Source organism: Aptenodytes patagonicus, chromosome 4, assembly GCF_965638725.1.
Source record: "Aptenodytes patagonicus chromosome 4, bAptPat1.pri.cur, whole genome shotgun sequence".
Classification (NCBI taxonomy): domain Eukaryota; kingdom Metazoa; phylum Chordata; class Aves; order Sphenisciformes; family Spheniscidae; genus Aptenodytes; species Aptenodytes patagonicus.
This window is the reverse complement of record NC_134952.1, coordinates 53,753,942-53,766,171: the sequence shown is the minus strand read 5'-3', so window position 1 is coordinate 53,766,171 and position 12,230 is coordinate 53,753,942. Positions and strand designations below refer to the sequence as shown.

Sequence of the window (12,230 nt, the reverse complement as noted above, 5' to 3'; positions counted from 1 at the left end):
CTTGAAGTCACTAGGCCAACACAAACCATAGCAGCTCAATCCAAAATTAAATGCAGTATTTGATATTCTATGTAAAAAGAAACCAACAAAAATTACAAATTTCTCATAAAACTAGGAAGCTATCAGGGTAGTATTTTGCATGTCTCTGCAGAAACAACAGCAGGAAATCTGTTTAGATGTCCTACCTTCTTGAACTGCCTGAAATGGATTGTTGCCATCCACAAATGTCACTGAACACGTGATTTTCTCCGTTTGTAAGATTTCATCATTCTGGTTGAGATCAGCGACTGCCATTCGAAAAACTTCCTCATCTTTTTTGGCAGATTCATCAAATATCGCCCCTGGGGGGGGGGGAAAAAAAAGAACAAAAATAACGTTGCACGTTTTACCTGCAGTATCCCAAAGCATTAATCATAAGCACTTAAGACATTTTACACTATAACATCATCCCTTCACTCATCCCTGAAGAGCAGTTCTCTCAACACAGAGCCCAAAAGCTACTTCACAATATACAGAATTTCTACATTTTGACATAATTTAAGACATAAATTGGAGAGAAGCATTGATTCCAGCTAGAAATATTGGAGAAATCTAGTTAAGCACAAAACAAGTTATCTGTATAGGAACATGGCCAAGAAATTAGAATTTAATTAATTCTAATTTAATTAATTATTAAACGGCACCTATTCCAAAGGTGCCATTTAATACATGGAATGACTGCAACAGGCTAGGATATACATTTAACATCATATCTAGTGACAATTAAAAATAAAAAGTTCAAATGAAGTGAGAATAAGCCTAAAATGGTAGCAGCACTGGGAAAATGAGTTAGAATTGACAACCATGATCAATAGACAGGTCAGCAGCTGATATAAACTATTTCAGGTCTAATCCCTATTGGATTTGTAAAACAACCATTCCAGCTAACTGTCTGATTCTTGAAGTCAGTAAATTAACTTGAAGCGGTTAATTAAAATAATTTCTGCCTTTATAAATGTGACAGAAAGTGACTGTTCTGCCTTTTTCCCCAAAACATTCAAGCAGAGCATCGTGAACAGGAAACCATTAAACTCAGGATAAGTTAGCAGGGTGAGGGTGTCCAACCCTTGCACAGCCAATTCTTCAGGTGTATTGAAAAAGAACTCCAAGGCTAATCCAGAGGTTTTACCTTTTTTTGCTTTCTTTAAACTATAGTGTCACTTTAAGCATTACTAATTTCCTATTATTTTACATCTGCTTCTTGTATGAACTATTTATGTATAGATGGCTCCAATTACACTGTTATAGTCCTATGAAGAATGCTATATTGTTTAAAACCCTCAAAAATCAGGGCTGTTAGATTTTCAAGCACCTTTAAAGCTTTCATTTCCAGGCAGTAGATTAAAGAGACAGAAGGGATGCTTCAAAAACAGACTTTTGAAAACCGTATTTAATCATTATGAAATTTCTTCAGTTTTCAGGCTTATTTATTCTTGAGTGTCTGTTGTCAATACAAAACTCAACTAAGGCAGCGTACGTGGCAAGGCAGCCAACGATAATAGAAAATGTGGATCACCGATGATTTCAGGTAAATACCTGCAATCAGTACTGAAAAGAACTGAAAAAGATTCATTTACAGGAAACGGCTACTTTAAAAGAAATAAACTTCATACACAGTGTTTATCATGTTTTTCCCACTGACCTCCAACACTCATCTCCCTGCCAGCACCACTCATCCTACATAAGTGTCATCTCTTCCTACAATCTGACCGCTTTGACTCCAGCATTTTCCCTCCCAAAGCTGCTGCCACCTGGAACAGCTGTTCTTTACCTCTCCACCTGATTCACCTGTCATCTCTGTGCAAACCTCAGCTGAAAACGTTCATTTTCTCCCTTGCCCCCACTTCTATTTCCCTTGTTTTATCTAGCTCCGTAAAGCAAAGCCGCACATTACTCAGAATACGCTTGGTACGCAAGATGCTGCAAACGGTGTCTTCTCCACAAAGATGACTATTTGTGTATCCAGGCAGCATTTAAGGGTACAAAAGACTTTGTCAAATGATACACCTTAAAGCATGTTTGTTTCTAACCTCATGGAACAGTTCAAACCAACACCACACATGCTGCATTTTTGGGATACACCTATACTGATGATGATGACATAGCCTAGCAAACACCGTTAATAAACACTTGAAGGAACAATTTTACTAAGTAACTACTAAGTAACAAGGTTAAAATTAAGAAGGAAAAAAAAGTTGGAAATTAATGATAGTAATTAGTCAAATTCTATCCCTGTAGAGTAATTCTGTAACAAATGCCACACTAGAAGGAAATGAACGTGCACAGGTTTCGTGCACGCTCACAGGGCAGCTGTTGACCGTGTTGCAGAACAGCATGGCCAAACAAAGATCTTCCAGCCAACACTGCGGAGTACAGCTTCTTATTCTACAGCTGGGAAATGTCATCTTAAGCCTGGCTTTGTCCCCAAAATAATCCAGGTCATTTATTGAGTAGACAATACAGAAAAGTCCAAGTTATCTAGCATTTCTTTTGCATGTGCCAACATAAAAATCCCCTTCAGCCCCATAGCCCTTCCACTGGGCAGCAGAGAACTGCTCCCAAGACAGTGCATTTGCCAGTCCAGCATCAAGTTTCTCAACAGATGAACTTTCTTGAGAACCTTTCTTGTTTCTTTCACACACAGATAACCCTGATAAACTCCTATGCTTTTTCTCCCATTTCTCAGCCTGACACAAATCCTACCTCTGACGGCATCTGGACATATAAGGAACCAGCTTAGATGAAACTCCATGCAGCCCTCACAAATGACGCTCTTTCTCACTGTAGTACAATTGCTCCAGTTTTGCTCTGACCACTGCTTAGTTCCTTCATGACTCCATGTATCAGAGGCAAATTTCAAAATTTCTCCTCTAACCAATACTACGTCTGACATTTTAAACAAGCTACCTCACAGAAACGAGACATTACCCATGCTCTAGTGTAGGAGTATCTCCATAGGTAAAACAAATAAATACAGGTGAATTGCAGAAAAGTTGTAACCATAGTTCTTGTCTGAGCATCCTAGCAGGAATTAGATTGTCTTCCTTCAGAAACTAAGGCCTTATTCATTAGAGTATCTAACTTAGCTACACAAAAAACCTTTTAAGATATAATAAAGATGACACTGTTCCTTTCAGGAGATGGAAGTGGACAGGAGCACATGCATTACACTTAAAACAGTGATAAGAGAAATTTTATTTCATAATTGATTCTCAAAGTTTAATTTCAGTTTTCAAATAAAATTGGAAAAGTAAAAAAACAAACCAAAACAAAACAAAAACAAACCACAAAAACCCTAAATCATTTTGAAATTGTTCCTACTCTCATATATACATTTTTAGGTCCCTGTGGTTTATTTCAACTATATTCCATGTGTCTATATATCTCTCTACATTACACAAGTGAGGGGGTTATTATTTTTGTTTGTTTTCTAAAAGAAAAGCCTTTTCAATGACAAGGTAAAAGGCATTTTTTGGATTGTGCTAACATTGCTGGAGTATTTTCCTTTTCCTGTGGTTTCAGGAATCATCCTCTGGTTGACAGGAGTGAATTTTCTGATGTGAAACAAGTCTATTGAAATTTTTACAGCTAGCTCAAAATGCTGCCCTAACTACTTTTGTATTAGGTATGATTTTCTTTCCTTGCTGAGACCTGAAATCGCACTGGAGTTTTGATGCTTATTCTTTCAAACATAGTCTTTTAACCGGGTCAAACAAACAAACAACACAAATGAACAAATAAAGGGTATCATACTTTAAAATTACTTCTATAGTGAGAGCTATATGCTCTCTCATTTCCTCATGTACAGCTGGCAAAATAAGAGAACTGGGATGACTGCAAACTTATTTGGAGTACATGTCCAAAATGAACCCTTTCAGCTATAGGAAAAATTGTTACAGAAAGTAATGAACAGCTGAGGAGAAAAAGCAAATTATTCCTACAGATACTGTAAGACACCCGCTCTCTGGAAAATGATCCAAAAAAACTATTTACAAAGGGAAAAAGTCTTTAAAATTATACAAAAGTAGATGCTGTTTGTTTCTCTTCCACCCCCACTGTTCACCTCAGCTGAAACAGGCCTCACACTAAACATGTCATTTCTAACTATACTCAAGGAGTATTCCCATGATTGCATCAGGAGTCGACATGCTGACACAGCAACTACTTTGCACCAGTTTCCCCCCACTGTTTTATTAGCATGTCATTACTTTCAGCTTTATTTCAGAATCTGGATGACGACAGCACAAATGTAATTCTCTACTGGCTTTTTAAAAACCCTCAGCACATCAATAATGTCCTGTAGCTTAGCAGAGAATTCTTTGTGTTTAACTATCGCATTCACACTCAACGATGTCACCAGAAATCTGTCAATTTAAATGAATATAGATAAAATCATACAAATGCTCAATAAGTTCACCAAGTACCAATGACATCATTAGAACGGCTTTTCAAAGATCACTTGTCCTACTGACCCATACATATAAAAATATAATCCAAATTAGGTATTATCAGCTATTTCTAGAGTAATTTGCAGAGTCTACTGGAATCAGCCCAGAAAACGTAAAAATGGGAAAGAAATGCGTCATGACTGCAAGGATGAAGTGTGAAGAGATTTAAACCAATGTTCATCTTTCCATTGATTAAGAAAGGACAAAGTCCACTGCTTGCAGTGTTTTCAAGTATTGTATTTTTATTATCTATGAAAGTATGACATTTCTGGACCTCAGTGCCCCATATTAGTCTCAGGAAAATAAGTACCTTGTTTCAAAGAGGAGGGGGAGTACATAGATTAAATGCCATTGTGAATTGAGGTCACAGTTCAATTTCAACACAAAAGTTTGATTTTCACTTTATAACATTGCACACACATACCTCACCAATAGAAGCAATATACACTTTGCCCAATAATTTACTAGTTCACAAGTCCAGGAACGTTTGGAGAGAAAAGGAAGAAAAAGGGGAAATGTAAAATGCAGTAACTTTTTGAGCAACTATCTGATGTTCTCAGCAGCTGCTGATTCTATGAAAATTCTTTGTCCCATCGATATTGCCAGCCTGTTCCAGTGTCTGAATCCAATTCCACTGTATTTTCTCAACTGCTGCTATTACATTATTATTCTGAATAAGAAACTTAATGCAGCTGCTGGCAGAAGGATGGCCATGCTGTTAACACTCAGAACTGGAAGCTGGGGGTTTTGAGTCCTCATGAAAAACCTCATCTGAGGTGTCCTGCAGGGCTATGAGTGCATCACCACAGGTCTAGCTCCCCCATAAGAAATTAGGTTAGGAGACACTAATTTATTGGGGCTTAAATCAATGAGACTGATATTTGAGATGCTGACATACATTGTAGAATAAAATCCCACGTTATATCTAGGCCATATGAGTGTCTGGTTGGGAAAATTTTTATAGAATCCATTCATTTTTAACTATAATGGCAAATACCTGGCTATACCACATACTATCATGTCTGATTGAATGAATATATACATACAACTGTAGAAGGCCAATTATATTACAATGAAATTATTGTCAACAAGAACAAGAGGGACTGGACGCGTTTGAGAGTCTGGCTGCGCTCATGTAGGAATTTAGAAGGTCACATACAGAGACCTTCCCTTGCGTATGCAGCTCCCATTATCATGGTATTCAGCACACACTAATACAGCTGGAGCCTAAATTTCACTTGTGACACAGAGCTACTGTTAAGTTTCTCTATTGACTGAAAGGCAGCCGGGTATGTGCAATCACATCTTGATTTTGTCAGTGAAGAGAAAACATCAGCATGCTTCACCTTTCTCTTTTAAGTTGACTAAGTTTTAGAAACCCTTTAGAAAGGGCACAGTAAGCTTGATTTTGTCGTTGCAGAACAAAGGGAGTGGAAATCCTCCATCACCTCTGCATCAGGAGGGAGTTTCCAGCAGACGTGTCCTCAGCTACCTCACACATCACACTGCAGATGCCAGGCGTGGCACAAGGCTTAGCCGTCAAGCCCCCCAGCCCTCGGGGACCACGGCTGGCTCACACGGGGCCAACGTGGGGCTCTAGCTCAGGGCAGAGCCAGTCCCTTGCGTCTTAAGTCATCAGCCTCGTGCATTTGCTCCCCAGAGGCTCCCTGCTCTGCACCACGGGGATCTCAGCACCAGAGTGCATCTAGGCCAAGCTGAAATTTTTGAAAAGACTACCTGTTTGTTCATTTTAATTTTTCAAGACTTTCAAAGCTCCCATGATGACGGTGAAAGAGACAGCAGGGTCTCTTTCCTCCTCCTAGGAGGACCTGTGTCAGCTCCTTCTGCAAAGAAAGTAATGTCCCCCTGCCCACCAAACTGTAAAGGCAGGATTTCTCTTTCTACTTTATATATCTTGTATTTTTACAAGCACAGCTCAAGAAATTGAACAACATATCAGCACATATCTTTCACTAGTTATCATCAGACATGTAAAAGAATATTAAAATAATCAGCTTAACAGAATGTATTTGCCAACACTAAATCTACACATACGTATGGAAGGTCCACTTGTGACTTTAAGCAGCACATGTGAGACCAGAGGATCTGTAGTGATGTTTCTGGATTACCACTGATGCAAGAATGCTCAAGTGAAAGAAGCATCAGGCCTACTGTCATTTTTTTTTCAATGGACTTTTGTAAAGGTCTACTGATAGAGAAGGGTTGATATTTTTCCAGGCCATGCCATAAGCAGTGCCAGTTTCCCTGAGATCACTGACAGTGGTTGACTATGCATTACATACGCCTGCATCTAGGTTGCTGCTATCTCCAAAACACATTCTTTAATCAACCACAATTGCATCCATTTTTAATCTAATGAAAAAAATAGCAAAATTAGTAAATACACAGTCCACACCTAATCAGAATACATGACAAAAATGCACCCCAAAACAAAAAAAAACCACATTATTTTCAAGGGAAGCCACCCTCCCTGCAAATCTTGCCATCTTGTCCTGCAATCTGGTGGACATATACAAGTGAATTGTATGTTACTGTTATTTAAGGAATTAGAGAAGCTACCCTTTTAGTTGGACACAACAATTAAATCAAAGATTAAAGAGCTGGACTGGAGAATGAAAGAGTTTTCCACTGTGTTTCCCCATTCACACCCAAGTTCAGCAAAAGCTTTGTATGCATAATCCTAACTTTAGGCATATGAATAATCTCTCTCAAGTCACACCTTAAAACGAGACTCTTTGCTGAGCTTAATATGGCACTGCCAACTTTGTATGGCACCACTTATTCTAACCACTGCAGAAGGTACGCCTGCTCACTCTGGGAGATACACCATAAAAATACACAGCCCATTTCTATTCCTTTTTTAAGTGATTAACCCCCTGTTCCCAGTGCAGCTATATGGCTGCATCATGTAAACGATGCAGCAATTCCTTCTCTTTGTTGCTTTTTGTTTTCTAACTTTAAATACTTGAAACAAAGCAGTGAATGAGGAATTTTACAGGTTTTCCAATCTGGCAAACTGCTAGAGGCAAAGTCTGTTTCAAATACAGCGAAAGTAAGAAAAGTGCAGTTATCATCTAAACACAGAAAAGTCTCTCCATTCTTCTGCTGAAGCACGGTTGTTTTTTAATGTCCCAATCTCACAGTAAAACAACCGTTATAGCTCTGCTTGTTTCTGAAGTCTGTTATTTGTTTTAAATGATTTGACTACAGGAGGGTATTCCACTGTATTACACCTTTTCTTTTTTTTTATTTTCTTTGTTTTCTCTCTAGAGTATACTACCCAGTTTTGGAAGTATTAAGGTGGTTTGACACATTGACAAAGAAAATAAAGACTCAGCTTTTTATGAGTTTTTCTGAACAGATTTACATACAGTGACAGCCAATGCTACAGGTATTGTATGTCAAACCTATTAATTATAAAGCAATAGAGAATTTCTAGGAAAGTTGAAACACAAGCCTGAAGGTATGGAATCAATTGTCTTTGCATTGCCTTTATGAAATTAAATTTTAATACATTTAGAGGTAGTCTGGGGTCAATTCATTTGGCCACAACAGGTGCTGGAGATCTGTGGAGCTCTTAGGAAATTTTGGGAATTACTGCTCTCACAGTTTGCAGTACTAGTACACACATTGGATTTTTTTTTTCTGCTTAATTCTATTGCAACACTGTGGATACACATCACTGTCATTGGGAATTATGTTCACATTTGGAAAGAACAGACTCTAAGATTTTACTCTGTCCGTTGGGCACGGATGCACAAGCATGAACACTTTCCAATCACCGTTGATTTATTTTAAGCTCATCCTGACAGACATTTCTAATTGTTCTCAAGTTCTAAACCACCATTTTACACTTACATTTAATACAACAAATGGTACAATTTGTCAAAATCATCTGCTGAGTCTCGTTAATCTCATTAAAAAAAACAGCTGTCATTTGCCAGTCCCTTTTTGGGAAGGGTTATTTGTCGGCTAGAGAGTACAAGGAAGAGGAGGGCAGAGGGAGAGGAACGCAAAACACTGGGGTCCTACTAAAAAATGCATTTATTCAGGTGTGGGTTTTTTCTATGCAACATATAATCAAAGGCATCTTAAAAAGGCAATTCTAGAAAATCTCCTGGTAAATAATAAAATCCCTTCTCAACTGCTCTATATTCTCATTAACTTAAGTGATCCTTCCGTAGAAAATGAGTGTAAAAACTACTTTATCAAAGGAATAACAATTGACATACATCTTGCATTTTTTATAGCCAACTAACTGATTGCACAAATTGCAGAGCCACAAAGAATTTGTTCCTGCAAATTGAAAAATACTGCACAAATGCTTGTTGTGGCACTGGAGACTGCTATCTACTTCTGTAGATGCAGCAGGGCACAATAGTATCATCATATAAACAACACATTCTATACACAATGTACCTTTCACAGGATAAGAATTAAGATATCTTCTATGCACTGTTCCACTATAAACTTGATGTGGTGATTAACTACAGTGATAATACCTCCACATTCATTATGCAACAAATGAGCTGATAATAATGAGAAGCTTTTCATGTTTTCTATCATATCCATAACTATCAAGTTGGGGTCTAGCTGTGAAAAGCATCTGGTTTGGTAGATATTATTGCCACATTATTAATATCCCATTAGTATGGGTGTGATGATCATAAATTTGCTGAATAGTATCTGCATTCTTGAAAAAAATATTTAAAAGAAACCTTATAATGTCCATTCAGAGCTTGCTTATATGTTGTTTTAGAACCAGAGCAAACACTGATTCGATGTATTATTTTGTCATTTTTATTAGCCCCTACTTGTGAATGCAAGAACACCTCACAAAGCAATGTCAACAAGGACTGCATCCTAAAAAACCCTAAATTGTTGTTAAGCATTTGTCATTGCTTACTGTCTTCCGCTTTCATCCTCATTGCTCTGCCTCTACATGCAATTCTGCTCTGTGATTTTTGAAAGACAAACTAATGCTTTAATTGATCAAATGCTGCAGACTGCTAGGTAGAGATGGAGGGAAGACTGCTGCCAAACCATTTATTTATGACATGGAGCAGCTGCAGCACCTTACTCCACTAGCAGCTGAACTTTGTGGAGAATGAGATTACCAATATGTTAGAGATGTTGTCAATACACAAACATATGCCTACATACACACACAGACATAGAAGTGCTAAGATTACAGTGTGATATTTTTCTGGAGGGCATTTTTCTGCTTTCTTCTTCCTATTTCACTTTTAAATTTACACAAGCCTTTTGCTCCAAATAGTTTAACCATTTCATGCAGTGGAGCAGCCTGGCTTACAACACGGAAACACAGGTGTTGACACTAAAGATTGCCATTGGGAGGGTATTACAGGAATGAGAGGTTATTTCTTGAGCACCACAGTATATAAATCCAGCCTTCTATTCATTGCAAAAAATAAGACAGAGAGGTGCTGAGTCAGCATATCACAGACTCACAGAATGGTTTGGGTTGGAAGGGACCTCTAAAGGTCATCTAGTCCAACCCCCCTGCCGTGGGCAGGGACATCTTCAACTAGATCAGGTTGCTCAGAGCCCCGTCCAACCTGACCTGGAATGTTTCCAGGGATGGGGCATCCACACCTTCTCTGGGTATCATAGAGAAGTACAGACAGATACCTGTTAAATATATTGCTTTTACAAATCTATCTGATCCCACGCGTAGTGTTATGAATGCCACAGTCAAAAATTAAATAACAACAGGGAGGAAAGCAGCAGTGAAAAACTGTTTTATGTGCCTGTTTAAAAATGCAAAGGCTGACTCTGAAATTAATCCTCCTCTTAAACAGCTTTTCTTTTCTATTCTTTAGAGCAGGTTTTTATTCTGCTGGAGGAGAGGCATTCAGCAAATCTACAGGCAAACACGCTCTTTGAATGGTAATGGGACAAACCAAACAAATTAGTCTCATTGTCATCTAGCCCATTTTCTCACCAAGGCAGGACTGTCCTGTAGAGTGCAATTTACATTCCAGTTGAAAATTAACATATGCAACATCTTTCACTCTTATGTCACACAGAGGGTAACAAACCCGGAAGCAATTGGTTTCCAATTTCAACACAAAAAATAAATACAAAAATGCCCTAAGAAATAGCCACTTTCCAGAAGGGTACAGATGACCCTGTTTCAACTAACATGTTTCTTATTTACTTCTCAGTAGACATTTTGCTGAACTAGTGTTACTCCCCTTAATTGTAAACTTTGTATTTTATCATTTTGGTAAAAGGACAACCCATGCTGCTTTAAAATTTGCTCTCCAAATATTCAGGGCTATGTGCTCAAAGTGACTTCATGATCTTGGATGTTGAATACTTAAATTCCTCACCATTTTTTATAGAAGCTAGTGCCATATCATCTTTGTAGTTCTTACTCATGTTAGAGAGAATAACTTCTACTTTCACAACTCATAATTTACACGTGTATTAAAAAAAATAGACTCTCAGAATATAACTCACAGATAAGCTGAGTTAGACTTTTTATTTCAAAAATTTCACCCAATAAATTCTGGTAATGATCCTTCTATTTCAGAAAGGGCAAAAGAAGAAGTGGAGAATAAGGAAAGCTTAATGTCATTCTACATGAAACACACCAAATATGACCAAAAAGGTCTGCTTTAAATTCCTTCAATTCTCTGCTGCAATTTGACTTCATGCTTTGTTTTTAATAGCCCTACAGTTCTTCAGCAACATAAAGCTCTTTGAAAATTATAACACTGTCACATGAAATGCCTGTGAATTTACATTTCCCAAAGCCTCACTGCAAGTCAATTAAATGAGTTGAGTTCTGCTAAAGAGTAGTTTCCAGGGTGCAACATATGTCTGTAATTTTTTTTTTTTAAATCAAGTCATAATTTCTCATTTTAAGACAGAAACTGTGTGAGGAATTAAGAATGGCTGTTTCTTCCATTGGCTTCTATTATTCTTGTGCTCTTAGAAGGCAAACTTAAAAGGTAAGAGTGAGGCAGCAGCGGAGCTATTTCCATAAACTGTGGATGTGTCAGACACCTCTTTCAATCCAAATATTCCCTTCCTCTTTCCAACTTCCTAAGATAGTGCTATACAATAGGCTACTTACAAACCTGAGGCTGAGAACCTATTGCTCTAACATTTAAAGAAATAACCACAGAAGAAATAAATTAAGCATAATTTCAACCTCCAGCTCCAGTCCACAGTTGCTATAAACTCAAATCACCCCAAGTTCACAAATATTTTTGAGAAACTAGCCTGACCTTTGATTTTTTTAATGAAACCTAGAACCACACATTTGGTTTAAGTTATCTCCTGTCAAGAACCACTTAAAAAAAGCCATATGGAAGTGAATAATTATATTCCCATTTTAGAGATTAAGGAATATGAAGCAGATGTACAGTGACTTGCTCCGACACTCAGTAATTAGTTGCCTGTCAAAATTGGAAGAATTTAATAAAAACCTGATTATTCAAAGTACCTGTCTTTATTTCTATCACTTAACACGTATAATCTTGGAACACTGATATTAAAATCACAGTAAGTATGCTATTAATATAGATCCCACCTTATCTGAAAATTTCATAGGAAAAGGGGCTTGGGGTTTTTTTGTTTGGAGAGGTTTAGGAGGGGAGGTTGTGGGTTTTGGTTTGTTTTCTTGGTTTGGGGGGTTTTTTTGGGGGGTATGGGGTTTTTTGTTTGTTTTTAAGTGAAGTGGCTGTAAAC

General features: G+C 37.7%; 1 protein-coding gene across 4 annotated transcripts in view; it reads right to left on the bottom strand.

The window, feature by feature from the left end:
* Positions 1-12,230, bottom strand: part of GRID2 (glutamate ionotropic receptor delta type subunit 2) — a 755,994-nt gene that overhangs the window by 602,587 nt on the left and 141,177 nt on the right. For all 4 annotated transcript variants that reach the window (XR_012995185.1, XR_012995186.1, XM_076336770.1 and 1 more), the window contains exon 2: positions 186-341. Coding sequence is in view for 2 of the 4 variants with exons in the window: in XM_076336770.1 (XP_076192885.1) it covers positions 186-341 (156 nt within the window). In the remaining 2 variants the exon portion in view is untranslated. The remainder of the gene's footprint in view (positions 1-185; positions 342-12,230) is intronic.